Here is a 22267-nt window from a genome sequence, read left to right as displayed (position 1 = left end):
AGGCGCAGGTTGGGAGCAGAGGGGCACAGCTGGAGGCAGGAGCACAGGCAGCAACGAGCAGCAGTGGTGGCCCAAGGGCTGCGTGTGCTGAGCACACTGCCCCCTCCCCAGGGGGGGACACTGACACCGCACAGCAACCACCAGCAGCGTGGGAGCCCCCAAAAAGCCCCCAGCCACAGCCCCACGCTCACCCAGTGCCACCCCCGGGCACAAACCAGTGAGCCCTCCCAGCTCTGACACCTCTCCGATGCCCCCACCCCATCGCTGATTGCCTCCCGGAGGAGAACACAGCCCCAACAGCCCCGTCCCCAGGTGCAGCTGCCCCGCAGGTGACAACCCACAGACACCCGTGACATCCACGTCCTGCTGCAGGTGGCCTCGAGCCACTTGCCAGCTTAGTGACCTGACTTCAGTAACAGCTCCTCGGTGCTCTGCAGTGGGCCCTCCACACCGTGACATTGAACAGTGCCAGTGAACGTACAACAAGCAGCAGGGAAGGCAGCAGGAGGCCAGCAGACAGGTTTGAAAACCAAGCCCCACGCTCCTGCTGCGAGAACCACAACGTAGTCGTGCTGAGAAATTACACAGAAATTGCATTTTGGGGGGCAGGTGAGGCTGTCGGATGCGATGGTGGCTTTGGAGGGTTGGTGCAGGTGGGAGCCGAGCCCCTGGGTACCTGTGACATGTGGAGGTAGCGCGAGGCGTGGGTGAGCCTGACCACTGGCACATGTGGTGAAGGCTGCAGTGAGCAGAGCTGCACCTCTCTGCTGTACCAGCCTCCCTCTGCCTCATCCGCTCACCCCAAGGGTACTGGTGTCACTGGGGAGGGGCAGGCGTTCTCCTACCGCTACCCCTACAGTCTGGATTCGGGGAAAAGGAAAGTACTGCCTATACACTCTACAGAGAACAGGGCAAGGTCTATGTACACAGCCGGGAAAATCCAAGTGAGAACAGGAAACAGCACGCACATCCCAGGGCACGAGAGAGGGCACGAGGCAGGCAGGAGCCAGGTGCACAGCAGGAAGCATTGGCACATGTACAAGGTAAGACAGGAACAGGCTGCTGCAAGCGTAACAGCTTCTCCTTAAATTAAAAGCAACACATACACACAAGTGCTTTGCATCACATCCCACGGCACTCATCACACAGGCTCCAAACACACAAGCAGGCACTCTTCCCATACAACTTAAAAAAAAAGAAAAAAACACAACAAAAAAACAGGTCCCTGGCATTGACTTGGAGATTAAAAAAAAAAAAAAAAAAAAAAGCAACGCTTCTTCCTTGCCTTAGAAAAAGAAACCCCACTTGCCCAGACGCGGTGTTTCCCCCCTTCCAGCCAGAAGAGGCCATGCTCTCTCTGAAAAAGATCCACAGGAGTTGTTTTGTTTCTCAAGCACATCTCAACTGCTTTTGTCCTCAAGAAGACTCCAGAGCAACCAGCCGCCACAAAGGGTACTGTGGGAAGCTCCACATGCATGTTTGTTGTTTCTTTGTTTTGTTTTTAAAGCCATTGTTTTCCCTCTGTGTTAACTAAAAGAATCAGCATAAAACATGCAATAGCAATTTTAAATTTCTTTGAATGCATTCCCTCCGAGGTGGAGCCTCTTTAAAGTCTCCTCTAAAGTTCAGAGCCCCAAGATGCATGTTTGAAGGCAGCTGGTAAGCATGCCAAAAATCAAGCTGTCTTGCAAGAAAGGCAAGTACCGCAGTACCTGCTTTATCTGGAAAAAAATAAGCAGTTCTCTATTTTTTTTTTCATGTAATGGGGATCCCAGGCTCTAAACAATGCCCTTAGATATCAGAGAGGCTAACGCCCCGCCTAGAGCCTGGTCCCCACGCCCCAGTTGTATTGAACAAGCCTGGCTGGCTCCTACCTCCAAAGATGTCCATCCTAGGTTAGAGGGACCCGCAGCAGCACGTGAAGCCCCTTCCCACAGAGGCGAGGATGCTCTCGTCTCTCCTAAGAGCAGACAACACAGCAGTTGGGATGGCCTTGGTCCGGTCTCGGTGGTCCATGTAAACAGATTTTCTCCAGTACACAGAGTGAGGGTTGGAGGGTGCTGGTTCAGCATTGCTCTCGTACGCGTTCCCCTTTCTGAAGGACGAATCCATAAACCTTTGGCAGTTCCCTCCCCTCCCCAACCCCATCCCAAATACTGCCCGGCGTGGTTCACAAGCACATATTTAATTAGCATCTGTTGGGTCCATCCTCCAGTCCCACTGGCACTCCCTCCCCTTCTGGCTGATCGTTTGGGGTTCCATGCACACCAAGGTAGTGGTTTGATCCTGGTACGGCAGGCTGTAGTCTCTTGGATTGCAGTACGTGGGGTTTACCGTATCCTGGTGAAGAGGTTGAGAACGGATACAGACTCCTACAAAGAAAAGGCAAAGCAGGTACTTCAGCACTTAAAAGCTTTGCTGCAGTGTTATTCCACGTGATTTTTATTTTTTTAATTAAAAAACACTGACGAGGTCTCTCCAGCTCAGGGCACTGATCTGGGCTAAACATTCAAAGTTCAATGCCATAAATATTCCCATGTGTTTTTTTCCAGTTGATAAGGAGGCGTGCGGCAGGCAAGCATGCCATTCCCACAGCTCTGTGGGAAGCTGCACCCTAGAGCCAGGGTGCACCCAGCTGCCTGCAACGCCCGCTCCCCACAGCTCATTCCCTGAGCTCTCACTGCCATTCTCCACTGCCTCCGCGAGACACTCAGAAAAGCTCCCGAAGCATCTGGCACAGCCTGCTCTGGGCGATGGCACGCTGTTAGTGGCAGTACCACGATCCCATTTCCACCCCAGCCACCACTTGAAACGCTTACGCAAGGAGCTAGAGGATAATCAAGTCCGAGGGCACGGCCAGTTGATAGCAGCACGTGAGCACGGAATAGGGGCTGGAGGTGAGCTCCCTGCAATGCTGCTGCGTTCAGCAGCTCCCTAACAGCCAGCATGACGTCCTGTCACACTGCCTTGGGTGTGCAGAGGCAACCTTTTATTGCATGTGACTGCAAACTCTTTTCTACTGCAGTCAAGTTTAACCCTTCACTGCATCCTCCCCTCAGCCTACAGGATAAGGTAACGAAGCCAGAGGCAAGGCCAAAGAAGAGAGGGAACTGACTGAATCCCCCGCCGAAGGCTGAGCCCGCTGCAGGACACGGCTGCAGCCAGCTGCTCAGCTCATCCTTACCTTTGTCGAGCGAGTTTTACTGAAGACGTTCCAGAACCGCAAGGTTTCATCTCCAGCTCCAGTAACTATGGCCTCCCCGTCAGGGGACATTGCCTAAGGCAGGAGAGAGCAGCCTTTAGGATCTGTTACATTTTTGAGGTTGAAAACAAATCCTCATTGGAATGCATCAGAGGTATTCTACTCCCCTTCCTACTTGGCTGGCGGTGAGACACCAAACTACCACCTCTGCTTTCATGTGCCTCACTCAGCCTCACTAGGTGCCAACTCGAGCACTTGCATCTTACTTACGCAGCCAGAGAACACATGGGTGGAATTATCGTAAAAACGATTCCTGTGTTAAGAAATCCATGCCAGTTGTAATTGAGGCTATTCCTCCCCGGATTATAAATGTGTGCTAAGGCAGGAAGTGTGATAGAGCTGGCAAATGCCAGTCATTAGTCACTGCAGTTGGAACCTGCCCCACAAAACACTATCAGCCTATTTATCATGTTAAGAATCCACTGAAAACCCTATGTAACATTAATGAAGCAGGTAAGAAATCAAAGGGATTAGGTGCATCAGACGTTTTAATACGGAATTAGGAGGACTGAAAGCACCAAGTTCTTCCCCTGCTTGCAGTTACCAACTAAACAGTGACAAAGTCTTCAGGGAACAAGAAGACATTCTCGTGCTTCCTCAGAAGGGTTTTGGCAAGCTTTGCTATTCATTAATAAAGCCTCACATTTCCATAGCAGCAAATCAAAGTATCCCTTGCAGGCAAGGAAACCAGATACAGAGCTTTTTTCTTTGCTTGCAGGGCAGCATTCACATCTCCACCAAGAGGAGAGGCTGCTCACAGCGCCACTGGCGCCGCAGCTTCAGGTCTCATCCCAGCACACGCGCAGACAGTTAAGTAGGCAGAAGGTTTCAGAGACAAGGCCGGTGCTTACCAGATATAAGACTCTGTACGAGTGCCCTGTTAGCTTTGCTACTTGAGTTAATGAGGGGTATTTCCAGACGAGGATCTGGTTCTGCGAGTATCCATGGGTACTCACCTGAAAGTGGAGAGGGAAATGAGTTACGCTCCTGAAAGCAAGAGAGCTCGGCAGCAGCACTGCACTGGGGGGAACTTACTAGCTCGTTGGCGTGCTTTGACCAGGCCAGGTTGCACACCTGTGACCCGGTGTCAATGCACTGCAGGGGCTGCCCCGTGAGCGTGTTCCAGAAGCGGATGCAGCGGTCGGCTGTCCCACCGCCGGAGGCGAGGAGGCCGTGCTGGTGCGGAGACCAGGCGATGGCTTTTACTGCTGCGAGATGCTCTGTGTATTGTTGGACAGGACTCAGGCTGGAGTGATTCCAGACAAGGAGCTGGCAGAGAGGAAAGACGTGATCGAACTTGCACTGCAGTCACGTGTCCGCAACACCCACAAACCACGATGTCGCACTGGGATTGACGAGGGTGGTTGGGCAACGCGATGATTTCCCACAGCTCTGCCCAAGCACATGTGGCTCAGCTATTTCAGCCCTGCAGCCTGTCCCACCCTGCCACCACGCTCAGCTGAGGAGCCACTTCACCACTGGGTCACAAGGGAGTCCTTCAGTTAAGCTTGTAAAGCCAGCAACACGGTGTCACCGAATGCCAGCTCAAAGCCCCCTTTTGTCTTTGTGGCTGTATTAGCCCAGCACACGTCAGGAAGCACGTGCAAGCTCATTACAAGATATTCTGAGGAAGAACTTTGTTCAACCGTGCTGTCACACATACACTGGGCAAATTCACTACCTAGCAACCCGCTCCAAAGGGCTCTGAACACTTTCTTCAGAACAGATGCTTCTTCCATATGGTGTTCAGTGAACTACAAGTCTGTGCTATAGGTATTAAAACTTATATAGCTTCTAAACTCGGTTTCCTTCCACATACATAAACATTATTGCAACAAACTTGAGACTACACGCTACCTAAACCAAGCCAGGAAGTACAGCTTCGCAGTAGCTTTATTGAACTCAAAACCCTGAGTCAAGCTATAGATTTAATTAGCCAAATAGAGAAGCAAAATCAAATTTGCCTCTTTAATTTTATTACAGAGAGGAGACGGAGTAGAAGCTTAGCATGATTTATTGTTGGGCACAGTCCAACAACTGAAACAAAAGCCCCTTCACAGAGCAGATGAATATCCTCGGAGAAAGGGGACCTGACATTCCCTGCGAAGATCTAGAGATGCCGAGCCCCATGGGACCAGCTGTAAGTACTGTACCTTGTTATCATTTCCCCCAGAGGCCAGGAGCTGGTGGTCCGTAGACCATTTGAGCCCACAGACCTCCTGCCTGTGGCCCTGGAGCCGCCGCTCTGACTGCAGGGGCGGGGTGCGGATGTCCCTCTGAAGGATCATTCTGTCTCGGCTCCCAGAAGACAGCTGGTCCGCGTTCCACGCCAAGGCACCTGTAACACGGGCAGAGAGCAACAGCCTAAGGGCACGTTTTGGGAGCCTTGCAGGAGCGTGCAGGCAGCACACAGCCACCAGAACTGCAGGAGGCTTACAAAAAAATCAGTGCTCTTTTAAATACCCTGCCTAGAGTCTTAAAATGGCATACGAAGATATCTTCAGTAAGCTTGCTGCAGGCAAATCTATCACTAGCCCCATTTCACTCAGCAGTGAAGCACAGAAACAGAACTCAAAAGCTATCTTGACTCCCCAAATCTCACCTCAGAATTCAGATTCACAACAGCTCTGACCAAAAATCTACCAAAAAAAGAAAAAAAACAGAAGAACAGTCCCTGAAGCATAAGGGAACTGGAAATCTCAGTGTAAAGCTGCCTGCAGGGCTGAAACCGGAAGCCAGTGGCAGTGAGAAAGTGTTGTAACCAAACCTAAAATGCCTCAGCAGACATGGAGGAAACACCTGCTGCAGTAGTCACTCAAACACCACCACACCCAAGATCAGAACACCACAATTACTCGGTGGCAATGCTTTAAAGGCAGCTCAGGACACAGCAGGGCATAAATATCAATTCTGGTACTGTTTGAGTTCAAGGAGAAAAGTAAAAAAAAAAAAAAAAAAAAAAGCAAGAAACAAAATATGTGAAAACTCCACCTCCTTACCAACTCTGGCCGTGTGCCCCTCTAGCATGGAGAGCTTTTTTCCTGCAGCTGCATCCCAGATCTGTACAAAGCCTTTGTGCGTGCCAACGGCTACCAAGTTCCCCTAGACAAACAGAAAACCATGATCAGTAAAGCCAGTAAGTACAGAGAGAAATAAAACAAAAAGCTAGATGCTGAAAAGACTCCAGATAAATCCCACAAGATGGAAAGCATCCAGAGTTCATCCATCTTGCATCTTTTCCCTACCGAAGAAAGGAGCCAAGCAGCCTGGCTGAAACGTACTTAGAACCAGGTCACTTCTCCAGCTCTTGACAATAAAACTTTTTTTTTTTCCCCCTCCCATACCTCTTAGCAAGTGTCTCCAGAGCGTCAAGATACAAGAGGTTACTCTCTATCCCCTCTCATTTAGCAGAGACACATTTGATGAACAGCACACAGGAGGGAGTTTGGGAGAATACAGAAAACTAATCCATGATTTTAGAGCTTGCAATGAAGGGCAATAAAGCTACAGTGATAGCATTTGAACTGCATTTCACTTGTCGCTGTCAGTGTTATACTGACCCGTTCTGACCAGCCCACAGACGTTACAGAATCTCCTTCCACAGACAGATCGCACAGTCGGGTTACCTTGGGAATAAGACAATGAAAAATACTTGTTATTGTCATGCTGCATTAGCTACCTCCAGAGCTAACTCCTGGTTTGGGACAGAGCATTACAAGCATTGAATCCCTCCCACAGCATGTTGCATAGCTCTGAAAGGTGCTGCAGCTGGAAAACAGCCACAGCAGCAGGTACATCACTCTCCAGACACTGGTCACCATTTACCTGGCTTGTACAAGCACTCCACAGGTAAACACATGTGCCAAGGCCAACGCTGAGGACGTTGAGAGAGGACCAGTCCACCAGGTTCAGGTAGAAGTCATCCTGCAGTTCTGGGGCATCCAGCACTTTGAAAGGAATCTTTGAGATTTTCCGAGTTGGTTTTCGGGGTGATCGTAGCAGCTTCTGACTGTTTACAACAAGAGACACAGAAACAACTACAGAGTATCACACAGCACAGCAGATGGCATAGACAGATGCAGCCAGTCCTAAGAGCATACCTGCATTACTATAGAGATACACAAAGAGGCAGCAAAATGCTTTCCAGCACGTTAGAGGGAATTAGTCTCTGGTTCTATAAAGGAGCTGGGGAGCAAAACGACAAGCTGACTGCTGAGGGCTGGTCAGGACACATTCGGTATTAAGCAGTTTGGGTGTACTCAGGAATCCTTAGGGAACCTACTTATTACCTTCTCGGACTTCCCAAACCAATTCATGTGGCTATTTTGGTTGCCTTAAAGAGACACCCTGGAGAACACCACTGAAACACCCCACTGAAACCTGTTTCAACACTCCCCTACGGTAGAAGTCTGTGGAGAAGCAGTATTACCTTTTGTTGCTGACAGGAGACAAGGAATATGGTGAGACCTCGTTACCATCATCTGGACTGGAACGTTTTGTGCTGAGTGAATACTGCAGAAAGAAAACACACCCAGTAAGAACACCACCATGCCCAAGATCCATGTAGGTCACTCATACAGGCACCAGTGCCCAGCTAGCTCCAACATCCACTGTCAGTTTTCCAGCCTTTTCAGTTCCTCTCTTTTCCAGGTGTTCCAGGACCATACAAAAACTTCCACTGATGACCAAAATCTCGATTTGGTCATTTACTCAGTCTTAAGAGTGTCCAAAAAAGCTTTGTTCCCACCCAGCTTCCTTTCCAATACAGAAATAGGAAGCACGTAACTTGCTACAAATACTTACGTTCTCTTTATAGGCCACCAAGTTTTCTCCTTATATCAGTGAAGTCTTAACACTAACTCTCTTGCATGAGCAACTTGACAGAACCACGTGCTTTGCTCCCACAACATGAGACACACAAACTCCCTTTGTTTTAAATGCAAACCAACTTACAGTGAAGAGGGACTTCTTCTCTGGAGTGGACGGCTGCAACCTCCTGTCTTCTGTCTGCGGGTCCTGCACTTTCTCGATCCCTGCTCCTAGGAGTTCATTCTTCAGCAGGGCGGAGTAAGCAAGGCCATCTGTGAACCCAAACGAGTGCTTAGGCAGGGAATTCTGAAGCCACAAGCACCTCTGCAGGGACCGACTGGGCCACAGCCGCCTGACTTCTACACTCACAGGGCCTCTTCATAAGCCTGGGACTCCAGCTCAGAATTTAGATTAGCAGCAAGCTTCCCCTCCTTCCACTCCATCAGGAAATTACTTCCATGACTCAATAAATCAAGAGACACAAACAGGCCCTTGCTTCCCAGATGCTCATCAGCAGCCCATTGAGGTGACCAGGTGTTCACTCTTGTGACACGTGCACAGAACACCAGTGTGGCTTTTTGCTTAAGATAAGTGAACACTGGCACTTTTGTGCTTAACTCCAAACTCGGCATCAATTTGGAATAAAAGCCGTAGCCAGGCTACAAGCAGCAGAAAGATGGTCTCACCTTTGCCATTGTCTGACGTAGCATCCTTTGCTTTTCTGTTTTGACTTGGTGATTTTTCATTTTCCTGAAAGGGGAAAAAAACCAAACACCATCACCATACAGAACCATCACAAGGTATGTAAAATAGCAAACAAAGAAGTCTGCAAACAGGCTGCACCTGTGGGCCAGGAGGTACACATTCAAAGGAACTCTTTAAGGGCAGCAGCAGACCATGGCTCAGAAGATAAGCACAGCAATTCTGCCAGCCAAAATGAAACGGGCCATTTCCTCACTTCAAAGGCTTTGAGCTGCAGGAGAAGGGAGCAAAACTCACATTTATTCTGTGGAAGTTGATGCTCCAGTTGGCCCCAGCTCTTGAGGGAATGAATCTGTCTCCGTGCTTACTCGGAGAAGACATCGGAGAATTGGAAGGCGTCAGGGTTCTTCTCATCTCTGCTACCTGGATTAAAGATTTAGACACATGCAAGAACAAGTGTTGATCCCAGCAGGGGGTCTGACAAACATCAAAGGGGTCTTGTCAAAGCTAAATATGCCAAAATAGAAGAGCAAAACATCGGTTTATCCCCTTAACAGAATGAGTACACACACCCACTCCAGCTGTCACAGGAACATCTGTCAAGAGAAGCAATTAAGCTGCATCTTTCTCACTGCCCCTTTTCAGGCTGATGCTGTCAAGGCAAACGCAGGGAAGGTGAGCGCGGGGCAGAAAGCTGGCTGGGTGTGCTGCACATTCCTCAAGCGTGACCACATTCTTGTTCATACAGCAACGTGTAGGGGAGAGGACCCCAGCTCAGAGGAGGGCTAGTTTCTCCAGCCTGTCAAGCTCCCTCTCAACACAGGAAATTCCTCTGTCCCAGGTATTTTAACAACTCCCCCACTACGGCATCACCCAGGAACTCGGGGATCACACACCGCCTCCCTCTGCTCCCCAGTGAAGGTGCTCAGTAGCACTCAGCCCAGAGGTTGGTCACTAGCCAGGTTGACTCCTGACTGCTGACAATAATTCTGAGCCCTGCTAGATCACCTCCCCTCCTGCAGACCACCCACCTTCAATTCTGCTCGGGGAGTATCACAGGAGACTGCGTCAAAAGCCTCGCTGAAGTCAGCGCAGACGGCGTGTGCTCCCCCTCCTCCCATCCATCACGGTAAATCATGCCTTCACAGAAGGCTCGCAGGTTGGTCAGGCATGATTTGCCCTCGGTAAGTTTGTGCTGACTGCTTACAAACACACTTGGGTCCCTCATGTCTGGAAATGGTTTCCAGAAGGATTTGCTCCATAGCTTTCTCAGGGACAGGAATGCACTACCACCTCCCCTGCTCTTGAACTTCTTCTCTAGCTCTTCAGCCTCCTGTCCTAGTGCTCTTTTGTTTGTTAATCCTCAACCTTTTTACACTCTGCATGGGATTCCTGAGATTATTTAGTAAAAGGCATCACTGCACTACATAAACATACCTTAACTCACTTGTGCAACCTGAACTGAGCTTATCTACGTGGAAGCACTGTGAGAGTGGGGTTATTTGGTTACTCCTAGAACAGCTCAGGAGCTCTCATCTGGTCACAGGCCCCCAAAGGACACAGGTTCCCACATCTTTCAAAGCTCAGCTGAACACAGTCACAGGCAGTGCAGACGAGCACTTCACTTTCAGGCTCGGATCCCTTGGTGCAGAGCATCCCTACTTACACAAGGCATCGTGTTTTCATTCTGGATGTTGATTTGGCGTAGGAGACGTCTCTCATAATCCTGGTCCATGGTGGAACGGATGGGGGTTGGGGAGTTCAGCAGCCTCAGGAATTTACGTTCATGAAGCCCAATCAGTAATTAGTCTGCTGCAACAGATTGGGGGGGGGGGAGAACACCACCAAAATATTACACCTCTTCACATAGAAACAGCCTCCAGCATCCCTCAAGACTCTTCTTTAAACCAGAGACCACTTTCCCCCTCCACGGCAGCGTTATCAACCTGGTGTGATAACGCCCAGCGCAAGGTTGCTGATGGAAGTGTTTTCCCGTACTGCTGCCCTTGGGTGCTAATTCACACGAGCAGGCAGTCAGCATTTCACAGCTGATAGGAGCGAAGCCTGCAACAGCCCGAGAGCAGGCTGCGACCTCAGGCTCACCAACTGCAGCACAGCTCTGCGAGCCCCAGGTACACAGGGATGGGATGCCCACAGCCCAGAGGCATGCAGCTCTGTGCCAGTGTGGGTATTTCACCCACGGCACACACACGGCAGCTTTTTAGTGCCCTGAGCTGCAGGAACACGGGCAGCTCTGGACTGGGGAGCCCCCTGAGGAAGTGTTCTGCCTCTGACACCCGTGCTGCCCCAAATCTGCCCCTGTGCTAGCATAAAGCCAGCCCAGCTGCACGGTGAGGCTGTGCTGCAACCCACGTGTCACTCAAGTGCCCGTTTTATGAGAGGGCTGCTTCATTACCCAGGACTGGGTAAGTTACAGCACGCATCAATAAAGGATAACGAACATTTCCAACATTTCCAGGAGGGTGCGGAGCTGCAGCCCTCCCCTGAGCAGCCCTGCCTGCGCCCAGCCTCCCCAGCAGCCGTGCCAGGCTCCTCTCCCAGCCCAAGATAAACACCTCCAGAGGGAGAGGTGGAACCAACGCATGCCACGCAGAACCCTGCAACGCGGAGGCACCTGGAAGCTCTGCAGAAGGTGAAGGGATTTTCAGTGACTGCTGCTGTATAAACATTCCCTGCGGCTGGCTGGAGGCCCGGCTCCACGAACGGTGCTGCCTCGAGACACGGATTTAGGAGCAGGAGGGCTGGGCAGAGCGGGGCCCTGCTCCCTGCCCCCAGGAGCAGATGCTCACCGAGCACCGTGGGTGCCCACCAGGTGAGGACAGCAGCAGCCTGGTGAGACGTGGCCGGGAGTGACAGTGTGCTGCAAACCAACGGGGAAGCACGAGGACAGCACCCGGACTCTGGACTAGCGGCCTCCCAGCCAGCACAGCCACTGCCCGGCCACCCAGGAGCTTTGGTAGTGCTGGAGCTTGGACTCCTCACAGCCACCCGAACGCCGCCGTGTTCCTGGCCATTGAGCACGGCAGCCCCGCCACAGGAGCAGCCCCGAAATAGCGGCTGCCAAGCTGCTTCCGACTACACCTGCTTACCTCTGCCACCTCCTCCCCCGGGCTCTCTCCTTTTTTAAGGTAACACATTTCTCACATATGTTCCCTCAGAGAACGCCACCGGATTTAGCAGTCAGCAGCTCCCACCAAACACAGCGGAGAGGCAGAGATGGCATTACTGCGAGTGAGCACCTGAAGTTTTATTATTAAACCCTTCGTTAATAATATCAAAAAGAAATCTCAGCGCAACCCACGTCAAACACTTCCTCCTGTTTTTTAGTTTCCTTACCACCACCTTTCCTACTCAATCTCCCAAACCTTTCTTTGAGGCCAGCAGGACCTCTCAAACCCGGCGTTCCCACAAGATGTATTTTTTACACCATGAGTAAGAAAAACCAGCTCGCAGCACCCACACGGGGTGCGTGATCAGACGGGGACACCGCACATCTGAAGCATCTTCCCAGAAGGGCTCCGCGCAGCGCTCGTGAGAGATGCAGACCTGCAGGAACACGAGGTTTTGAGCTCTGCACAGCCAACACGTTCACTTTTGGAGCTTTCCACTCCGGTTCCAGACCGGACAAATTTAGACCACGGCTCCTAGTCAGAAACACAGCACGTGCAGAACGAGCACAGGGCTGCACAGGCAGGGCACAGCGGCACCGAGTGGCCCCACGCCACCCTTGGGGTGCGGTGACCAAGCCCACGTAACGCACACTGCACGTGAACTGCCAGACTGCATCTCCTCCCCTTCGCCCTCTCTAAATCTGGGATTTGGATAGATTTTGGATTCCATTCCTGCATTTGAAAGTTCTCCCTTTGGTGGTGTCAGAGCCTCTCACCAGCACCAGCAGCTCATGTTTTAGCTCTGATTTTAGGAGCAGCACAACGCCCCTGTACCAGCACAGCCGGGGGTGGCCCAGCTCCCCGCTCAGGTGAGCCCCAGAGCCCACGTCGGTCACCTCGACCTCAGCGGCCGCTGGAAGGCCCCAGCAGGCACAGGCCGTGTCCACACGGAGCAACAGCTCTGCAGAAACGCCTGCGCTCGCTGCCAGCCCTGGCGCTCTGCGTGCCGGCTCATTAAAAACAGATCCGTACCGAGGGAAAGAACACGCAGGCTGGGTCAACACCAAGAACAGGGCGCACTTGTTCAGCGCCACGGCTTCACCCAGCAGCATTGTTCTGAGCAACATTAACCGGGATACAACCCAGCCAGCTCACGGGTAAGGTGGAAGGAGCGTGGAGAAAATACTAAAATTTGGTCAGGAAACCCAAATCCTTCTTGAAAACAGCCCCCACCTGCCTTCTCCAGGCTTGAACTGGTAACAAAGCAGGATCCCAACCTGAGTACAGAGCACCTGGTTCCTCAGGATTTTGTATTTCTGACAGAAAGAAGCCTGCAGGCACATCCCCCAGTTCTCAGGCACAGCCTTTCTCACGGCTTTAAGGGAAATTGAAGAGCCTCCCGCGGGCAGATTTAGTTACCGAGAGCCTGCCCAGGCCCGGCGATGCTGCCTCCTCTCTGGGCCAGCATTTAATGGCACCAGCGTGAAGGGAAAAATACTTCGTTATTCCAGTGATGAATATTTAAAAGCTCTCGGGAAGCCCCCAGAATTTACCAAGGGGACGCAGTAAGCGAGCGCATCGGCCTCTAAGTCACGAACAGCGGGGCTGGAAATCAAAGCCAGATGTCCTGCTTCCCCGCAGCCAGCGCTCGCTCTTCCCGAGATTTCTCCCAGCCCATCACCAGGCAACACCCGCAGAGCTGTGACTTGGCGCCGGCCTCGGCTGCCAACGAACGTGGGACTCGTCTGGCACGGGGAGACGGGCACCTCCGCCGTGCCACACGCTCAGCTGGGTGGGTGAAACCTCCCAAAACGCCCCAAAACGGGGTGCTCACTGCTGCGCCGGGCAGCTCTGCCACGCACGCTGGAGGAGTGTTTGAGCTGTTGAGGGTTTTTAGTTCCCAGAGCACTGCACATGCTAAGGGCAGAGGTTTTTGCTGATGGTCAGACCTGCTGGAAGGCAGACAGGGTGCTGGAGCTGCCCTCACAGCCCCAGAGCTGGCCTCAGCGAGGAGCGCAGCGCTGTGCCGGTGGCAGGCTGAAGCAGAGCTCCTCCGTGCTCAACCCGGAGCAGCACCGGCACGTTTTGTGCACACCGTGCCGAACAAACACTTTGAAATAACGAGCTTCCATTTAAAAGCAGCAGTGACACAAAAACACAGAGCCTTGTGCAGGGTTCACCAACGTCTCCTCACTGGTAAAGCCCCGACGGGGCTACTGCGAGAGCTTCACGTCACGGAGCGCGTCCTGGTGGCTGCTCCTCACTGAGGTCCTGCAGAAATCGCCTTGGTTCTGCCTTCCCCCAGCCTGCACAAGGCAAAGCGCCCTGCAGGCCACCACCTCCTGCCCCCGGGGTGACAAACGCCTTCAGACACCCACAGCCACCAGCTCCAGAGGGGCCGACTGGCAGCTGACAGGCAGCAGGCACAGACTGAACTCGAGCTGGATTGGAAAGGAAGCGCCCCAAAGCTGCGGCCACAGCGCTGCTTTCACCTCCTACCTGCACGCAGCCTCCCAGCCAGCTCAAGGCGCTGCTGCCAGCACACACCGAGCCTCACAGAGGAGCAGCAGGTGCTGCTTGTGCCGTCTTTCCACACCAGTGTCACCAGACAGCGTCTCTTCCTCACAGGCCAGCACTAGGGGTGACAGACTCCTGACATTCTGCGACTCGCTGCACCTCCACCTGCACTCAGACAAGCTCCAGGACTCCCCACAGTCCCCTGAAGCAGCTTTGGAGCTGAGTTAAGGCTGCACCTACCTCCCAAAGCACCCCAGAGCCCGACTGGGTGACAGAGGACCCCAAGCAGCACAGTGCTGTGTACCCACACTCCCTGGAGCCACTCGGGACACGAATCCACAGGCAGCCTGCTCACCTCATCCTCAGCTCGCGCCCAGAGCTCTGGCCAGGACACGGACAGCCAAGTGCCAGCAGAAGCACAGCGCTGTAACGCCTTCAGGGAAACAGCAAAAATGCATTTGGGAGAGTCCTTGCTAAAAGTAAAGCCCCCCAGGCAGTAACCCTTCTCTGTGCACCATTACAAGTCAGAGACTTCCCCCCAGAAAAGCCAGGCACAAGACTCTGGCTGAGGGAACGCTGCTCCTGTGCCTCTTCCACATGAATGATGCTCAGATCTCTCCATCACTTCCAGGCCAGATGTTTTTTTCCTCCTCTCCATGGCTGGAAGGGAACCTGCCGGAGCAGAGCCTGCCACGAGGTGCCCGGAGCACAGGAACGTTTCCCACTGCTCCCTCCCAGCTCAGCCCCATGAGCTTTGGGGTTGCTCCTTTTCCTGGATGGTGCTTCTCATTCCACACACACCTCACTGCAGATTCCAGGAGCCTGCTAGGAACACGGGGTTTATCTGAGCAGACCTGACAATCACGTGCGTGGCAGGGGATCGCAGAAGAGCATCACCATTAGAAGCCTTTTCGTTGCCTGCAGGTAGTGATTATTTCTCCTTTGCCCCGTGCTGCTTCAGAAGCAAGCAACCACGCCTGCTGCAGGAGCCTGAGGAGAGCACAAAGTCTCCGGTGGTGTGGGAAGCCACGGGCAAGGCAGAGCAGGGAGGGGGCAGCACCCCTGGAGCTGACACACGGCCAGGACACACACACAGACACACACACACACGTTTTCCACATCACCTCCATGCTGCAGCTGCTCTGGAGCCAAGAACAGAGCCACCAGCAGGCAGCCGGTCCCTGCCCCAAGGACACTGTCCCCGTGTCACCAGGCTGCTGCCAGCCAGCAGGACGGAGGTTCTGCTTTTGGCCAGCACGTGATGGTGCTCCTGTTGGTGAGCGCCCCAAAGACACCCACCCCGCTGCTTGTTTATTATGAATAATGAGAGCCACGGAGCGGGCAGGGACACACCGGGTGAAGCACGCGGGGGTTTGGGATAAGGAAGGGGTCTTAAGGGCAGAGCTTGCCCATGCCAAGTGTTCAGACTCAAGAGAAGCCCAAGAGGAAGGCTGCTGGGTGCACTTCCTAGCGTTTTACCAACACTTTGTTTTTTTTTCCTAAAGTATTTCACACACCTGTGCACCTGCCTTGTGTGCAGCAAATTTGGAGAGGCAGAGGAGAACCAAAAACACCTTAACCACAAAGGCCGGCCATTGCCTCCTCCAACCCCTGCAGCTCCCCGGGTGGTTTTCGCGCAGGGCAGCATCCCACAGACACCGAGGATGCCGGCTTTAACACTTGGTTTCATTTCAGAATGGAAACAAAACCTGGCAGAGCACATTTGCCTGCTTATCTCGAGTCTCACAGCAAAGCCCAGGCAGCTGCTGAGGGCACCAGCTCGAGGTAAAAGGTCTGCCCTGCCGACAGCCTTATCGGGAGGCAGCGCTTTAAAAGCCAGGATTAAAAATTCACCAGCAGCCCCGTCCGCAGAGCTGTGCCGAAGGCCGGCGAGTCAGACCCTGCCCCAGCTCAGCACTGAAACTACTGAAGACGCAGCAGTGCCCCCGGTCAGTTCCCCAAACAAGAGCTGTGAGATTTAGAGGACGCAGCACTTTCAGTAAACAGCCCTCAAAAATTCTGCTTCTGCCTAAAATAACAATAACAGCGATACAGAAAGCAGGCTGCACTGGGAGGTGCTGCTGCCAGCCAGGGAACTGCTCTGTCAGGAGCCTCAGGCTCCCAGCGTTAAACACAGCAGTGCGGTGAGCCTCGGCAGCTCACAGAACCAGCACCGCGCCTCCAGGAGAGCCAAAACCGAGCAAAATTCACCCAAAAGGTGAAAGCACCCGGGTAAAGCCCATGACAGCTGATGGGTGACCCCACCACGACCCCCGGCTCCCCCCTCCAACCCCGTCACACGCCCGGTGCGGAGCCCTCAGCCCCCAGCCCTGCCCGGTACCGACAGCAGCCCCCGAGCGGCACCGGGCTGCCCCCGAGCCCCGACAGCCGCCGGGAGCTCGGCAGCACGAACCCAGCGGCTGCTGGGGGGGACCCGGGGCTCCCCCCCCACCCCGGGCCCACCCCGGGCCCGCGTCAGGCCCCAGCAGCGGGGCCGCTCCCGGCCGGGGCCTGCCCCGGGCCCCCCGCCCGGCACCCCCGGGGGGGGCTCCCCCACCCCCTTCACCCCCCCGCCCGCCCCCCCGGCCCCTCTCCCGCCGCCCCGTGCCCCCCCCCCCGGCCCCTGCCCACCTCGCTGCCCGCCCGGCCCCGCTCCGCCTCCTCCCGTCACGGCGCCGGCCCCAGCGCTGCCCAATATGGCGGCGGCCCGGCAGGAAGCCCCGCCCCCCCCCCGCCGCCCCGCGCGCGGCACCTCGGGAGCGCCCCGCCCGCCCGTTCGAATCTACACAGGAAGCGGCGCCGCGCGCTGCCATGGCAACCGCCAGGGGAGGCCCCGCCCGGACCGGGCTCGGCGGGAAACCAGAGCCGCGCACATTCGTTCCGGCCCCTTCCCTTCCCTTCCCTTCCCTTCCCTTCCCTTCCCTTCCCTTCCCTTCCCTTCCCTTCCCTTCCCTTCCCTTCCCTTCCCTTCCCTTCCCTTCCCTTCCCTTCCCTTCCCTTCCCTTCCCTTCCCTTCCCTTCCCTTCCCTTCCCCTCAGGAATATTTCAGGCACACCACTGTAACCAAGTGTGCACCAATTATACACCAACCGTACCCCAATATGTACCATCATACCCAGCTGTACACCAACTGCTCACCAACATTTCACACACACACACCATTGTACCCAGGTGTACACCAGTTGTACACCACCTGTACCCCAATCTACCCATGTACGCCATTGTACCCAGCTGTACACCAACACCTCATGGACATTTCTCACACACACACTGTACCCAGCTGTACCCAGCTGTACACCAACACCTCACCGACATTTCACACTCCCTGTACCCAGGTGCAGCCCCGAGGTGCCCTCCCAGCCCAACGCCCGGCCCGCCACCCGCCTGCTGTGCCCCAGCCCTGTGGGCTCTCTGCCACAGCACAAGATGCCACAGGCACGCGAGCCGTGTGTTATTAATGTTATTAGCCGTGTCATTCACGTTATTAGCTGTGTCATTCACGTTATTAGCTGTGTCATTAGCGCAGCTTGGCCTCCCGTGATTAATCGAATATCTATTTGAAGCTCACTTCTGAGGACGCGTTTACAGCAGCAGCAACAAGCAGCTAATAACTGGCAACCTAAAAGAGGCCCCAATCCTTCCTTACAAAACAGGGGAGGGAACGCAGCGCCCAGAGCCTCTCCTGGGGGACACCCTGCTTCCCGGCCACCGCACGGGCATCGGGATGTGAAATAACCCCATGGGCACCCCGAACACCCCGTGTGTGGGAACAGGATCTTGGGATGTGAAATTACCCCATGGGCACTCCGAACACCCTGTGTATGGGAATGGGAACTTGGGATGTGAAATAACCACATGGGCACCCCAAACACCCCGTGGGTTCTGGGGAACTGGACCTTGGGATGTGAAATAACCCCATGAACATCCTGTGTTGGGGGAACGACCCCACAAATAAAGCCCCCAGCACCCTGTGGGCTCTGGGGAACGGGGGCATCCAGCACCACTCTGAAGCACAGCCAAGACACTTGCATTGCTTATCGGGGCATTTTTTATTTTGCTGTCGTGGGGTTTTCTCCAAAACTGAGCCCGGCGTGTCTTTTCGAGCTTTCCTCCAAATTCAACACACACGGGTTTATCACGATGGGTGGTGCAGCCAGAAACGCAAAAACCCGGGGGGCTGCGGAGACCCCGGAGTGAACGGCAGCTCGGGGGGGCTGAAAGCAGCCCCGGGGGGGGGGCGAAAACATCCCCTGGGGGGGGTTAAACAGCCCCGGGGGGGGTTAAGCAGCCCGGGAGCCGTCCGGGTCCCGCTGGAAGCTGCCGGGCTCGGTCCCCGCGGGGCAGGGGGGGGGGGCGCAGGCGGCACCGGGGCAGCTCCCGGCCCCGTTATCCCGGGGGGGGGGGGGGGGGAACCCGGGGGCTCCGCAACGACCCCGGGGGAGGTCTGGGGGGGCCGGCCCCGACCCGAGGCTGTCGGCACCGCCCCGGCGGTCCCTCGGTGCCCCCCCCCTTTCGGCCGATCACTTCCAGGGCGGCCCCGGCTCCCGGTTTGAAAATGCGGCAGCGGCTGCTGCTGCTGCTGGGCGCGCTGCTGCGCCGGGGGGGCGGGCGGCGCCGGGCCATGGCCGGCCGCTGGGACGGGCAGCAGCGGAGAGCATGGCTCCGGCACTACTACAGCCAGAGGCAGAAACGGCTCATGACGGTACCGGGGGGGGGCTGGGGAACGGGGGGGGAACGGGAAAGGGGTGGGGGTGGGGGAGGGGGAGGTGGGGAGGGATGGGGGGTGGGGAGGGGGTGAGGGGGGTCATAGGGGTATTGGGGGGGTCATAGGGACACGGGGGGGGTCACAGGGATGTGGGGGTTTTGGGGACACGGGGGGGTCACAGGAACACGGGGATAACAGGGATGTGGGGGGGTCACAGGGACATTGGGGGTTCACAAGGACGTGGGGGGTCACAGGGATGGGGGGCTCATAGGGACACTTGGGGGGTCACAGGGACATGGGGGGGGTCACAGGGATGGGGGGGTCGCAGGGATATGGAGGGGTAAGAGGGACATGGAGGGGGTCACAGGGATGTGGGGGTTTTGGGGACACGGGGGGGTCACGGGAACACAGGGATAACAGGGACATGGGGGGGGTCATGGGGATTTTGGGGGTCACAGGGACATAAGGGGGTCACAAGGACATGGGAGGAGTCGCATGGGCACGGGGGGTCACAGGGATGTGGGGGTCATGGGGATGTGGGAGGGTCACAAGGACATTGGGGGGGTCACAGGGACACAGGGATAACAGGGACACCGGGGGGTCACAGGGATGTGGGGGGGTCACAGGGATGTGGGGTGGTGTAGAGGGGCACAAAGGGTGGGGGCGGGGATGGGGACTGGACACTAAGGACAGGGATGGGGCGGGCATGGGGCACAGAGGTCACAAAAATGGGGTGCGGTCAGAGAGGGACGTGGGATAAGGATGGGGCAGGGGGGAGAAAAAGGGTGGGGGGCAGGAAGGGCACGGGATGGGGGACACAAAAGTCACAGGGACACAAAGAGCGGGGACGGGGGACACAAAGGATGGGACCTGGGGGACGTGGGGGATGGGGGTGAGCCTGGATGCGAAGGACAGGGGGTGCAGAGGGCACGGGGACACAAAGGACACGGGTTACAAAAGATGGGATGCGATCGATGGGGACATGAAGGACGTGGGGGCAAGGGGAGATAAAGGATGGGACATGGGGGACACGTGGGACACAAATACCTGGACGTGAGGGATGGGAGATAGGAAGGACGTGGGGGGGGGGCGTCACGGAGGTCAGCAGGGACACAAAGGGTGAGGATGGGGACACGAGGGACAAAACAGATGGGGGGGGGAGCCTGGACACAAAGGATGGGACGTGCGGGACGGGGGTGTGGGGACCTGGGGACTGGGCAGCGGGGACGAGCGGGCTGGGAGGGAGCTCTGTGAATCACTTTCCTGGAGCAGCTGCTGAGGAAGGCCAAAAAAAATTTAAAAAAAAAAGCTCCATTTTAGCTTAAAGCTGGTTTTTAGCGTTTTGAAACTGAGACAATTCCCGTGGGAGAGCCAGGAGCACGGGGGGCTCGGTGCCCCTTCAGTAACTGGCGGGCCTGCGGTTGGCTCTGCTGCAGGAAAGTCAAAAATGCTCCTCAGAAGGTACAAACACAGCGAAACCCCAAACACGCTGACGGCCCCAAAAGGAGGCTCCTCCACAACACTCCTCGGTGCAACCTGGGCCCCTTGTCCAGCCTCACGGCTGCTGTTTGGTGGCTTTAGGATGGGGTTTCCCAAAAACGGGAAAATTGGACCCAGGTTCTGCCAGCCTGGAGCCACCGGGCGGCCTCCCTGCCCCGCGCCCCTTGAGGTCCTTGAGCTGTGTCCTCCTCAGAGGGATAAAACAACGTGGGTTTGGGGAATTTGGGGTGGGGAACGGCCGCCTCACGCCCCCGTGGCCTCCCCGCTGCCTTGCAGCTCCTGATCGCTCGCCGGAGGAGAACCAGCTGCTACTTCTACCCCCGCGCTTGGCCCAGCGTGCGGGGCGCGGACTGGTGGGAGCGGGTGGTCCTGAAGGAGTTCGGTCCCCAGGACTGGCTGGAGAAGTTCCGGATGTCCCGGGAGACTTTCTTCTACGTCTGCAACCGGCTGCGGCCGGGGCTGGCTCCTCACAGCGCCCACTTCCATCCCGCGCTGCCCCTGGAGAAGCGGGTGGCCGTGGCCCTGTGGCACCTGGCCACCAACGTGGAGTACCAGACTCTGAGCCCGCTCTTCGGCGTGGGGCCCTCCACGGTGCAGACGTGCGTGCGGGAGGTGAGCTACGCCGTGGTCCTGCTGCTGAAGCCCCTCTACCTGCGGCTGCCCAACGAGAAGGAGCTGGAGAACATGGTGCGCATCTTCCGCGCCCGCTGGGGCTTCCCCCACTGCATCGGCGCCCTGGACAGCCTCCACCTCCCCATCAACCCCCCGCTGCGCCTCAGCGCCGACTACTGCAACGGCCAGGGCTGGCACTCCATCCTCACCCAGGCCACCGTAGACGGGCTGGGCCAATTTTGGGACGTCTCCACCGCCTTCCCCGGCAGCATGGAGAACAGCGCGGTCCTGGAGAGCTCCAGGCTGTGGGTGCTGGCCAAGGAGGGCCGGCTGTGCCCCAACCCGCCCAAGGACTTCATGGGGAAGGCGCAGAAGTACGTGCTGCTGGGCGACGCCACCTACCCGCTGCAGGACTGGATCCTCAAGCCCTACCAGGAGGATGAGAACCTCACCCAGCGGCAGCTGCAGTTCAACTACCGCCTCAAGCGGGCGCACAGCGTGATCGAGAACGCCTTCCTGCGCCTCAAGGCTCGCTGGCAGATCCTCCTCAAGTGCGACGACTGCAGCCTGGAGCTGCTGCCCACCCTCGTCCTCGCCTGCTGCATCCTGCACAACGTCTGCGAGGCGCACGACAACCCCTTCAACGAGGAGTGGCTGGAGGGCACCGAGCCCACCGAGCTGCCCAAGCCCTGCCAGCCCGCACCCGCCGCCATGGAGGACGGCCGGGCCGAGCAGGTGCGTGAGCTGATGTGCCAGTACTTCGAGAGCTGCGGGGAGGGCTGATGGCAGCAGGGACACGGCTGTGCACCTCCCCGGGCTCCGGTGGATGTCCCCAACGCTGGCCCACCGGTACCGGTCTGCTCGGTCAGGACTGCCGCACCGGCCCATTGGTTCCTGCTGGTTTTGTTCCTGTGGGTGCAGGCAGCGGGATGTATTTCACCCCCGTGCTCTCTCCTGGGATCCGATCGATCTTGTGACGTGCTCTGTGCTGTGTAAATAAAGCGGGGATCACGGTCTGGCTGCGGAGAG

General features: G+C 55.9%; 2 protein-coding genes across 4 annotated transcripts; one reads left to right on the top strand and one right to left on the bottom strand.

The window, feature by feature from the left end:
• Nucleotides 1–2169: 2169 nt before the first annotated feature.
• On the bottom strand, nt 2170–17143 carry FZR1 (fizzy and cell division cycle 20 related 1). 3 transcript variants are annotated; one of them, XM_084498415.1, is made up of 14 exons: nt 17053–17143; nt 10440–10582; nt 9071–9196; nt 8758–8821; nt 8216–8343; nt 7692–7774; nt 7088–7271; nt 6823–6888; nt 6262–6364; nt 5416–5600; nt 4298–4531; nt 4114–4218; nt 3185–3277; nt 2170–2372 (listed from the first exon to the last, which is right to left on the bottom strand). In XM_084498415.1, exons 2-14 carry the CDS (start codon nt 10506–10508, stop codon nt 2331–2333), a joined length of 1482 nt encoding a protein of 493 aa, XP_084354541.1. In that variant the 5' UTR covers nt 10509–10582; nt 17053–17143; the 3' UTR covers nt 2170–2330. The 3 variants fall into 3 exon arrangements, with proteins under 3 accessions (XP_084354541.1, XP_084354542.1, XP_084354540.1); XM_084498416.1 differs by having other exon boundaries at nt 10440–10585; nt 17053–17141; XM_084498414.1 differs by lacking the exons at nt 10440–10582; nt 17053–17143 and adding an exon at nt 9805–10124.
• A 1773-nt stretch (nt 17144–18916) lies between these two features.
• On the top strand, nt 18917–22264 carry LOC311423845 (uncharacterized protein). Its single transcript, XM_084498347.1, has 2 exons — nt 18917–19123; nt 20903–22264. Exons 1-2 carry the CDS (start codon nt 18977–18979, stop codon nt 22019–22021), a joined length of 1266 nt encoding a protein of 421 aa, XP_084354473.1. The 5' UTR covers nt 18917–18976; the 3' UTR covers nt 22022–22264.
• The last annotated feature ends 3 nt before the right edge of the window (nt 22265–22267 follow it).

The sequence above is a fragment of the Aythya ferina genome (assembly GCF_964211825.1).
Source record: "Aythya ferina genome assembly, chromosome: 26".
NCBI classification, from domain to species: domain Eukaryota; kingdom Metazoa; phylum Chordata; class Aves; order Anseriformes; family Anatidae; genus Aythya; species Aythya ferina.
Note: the sequence above shows the minus strand (reverse complement) of the source record. Positions and strands in the feature narration are given on the sequence as shown.

What these genes read in the sequence shown, in the direction of transcription:
- FZR1 (XM_084498414.1), bottom strand. Translation starts at nt 9,894, where the DNA reads ATGGGAGGAGGGGGAGCACACGCCGTCTGCGCTGACTTCAGCGAGGCT. An exon ending in GGAGTGCTTGTACAAGCCAG is followed by an intron (nt 6,889 to 7,087) that starts GTAAATGGTGAC and finishes CTTATTCCCAAG; the next exon opens with GTAACCCGACTGTGCGATCT. An exon ending in GGGGCACACGGCCAGAGTTG is followed by an intron (nt 5,601 to 6,261) that starts GTAAGGAGGTGG and finishes CCCGTGTTACAG; the next exon opens with GTGCCTTGGCGTGGAACGCG.
- LOC311423845 (XM_084498347.1), top strand. Translation starts at nt 18,977, where the DNA reads ATGCGGCAGCGGCTGCTGCTGCTGCTGGGCGCGCTGCTGCGCCGGGGG. An exon ending in GGCAGAAACGGCTCATGACG is followed by an intron (nt 19,124 to 20,902) that starts GTACCGGGGGGG and finishes GCTGCCTTGCAG; the next exon opens with CTCCTGATCGCTCGCCGGAG.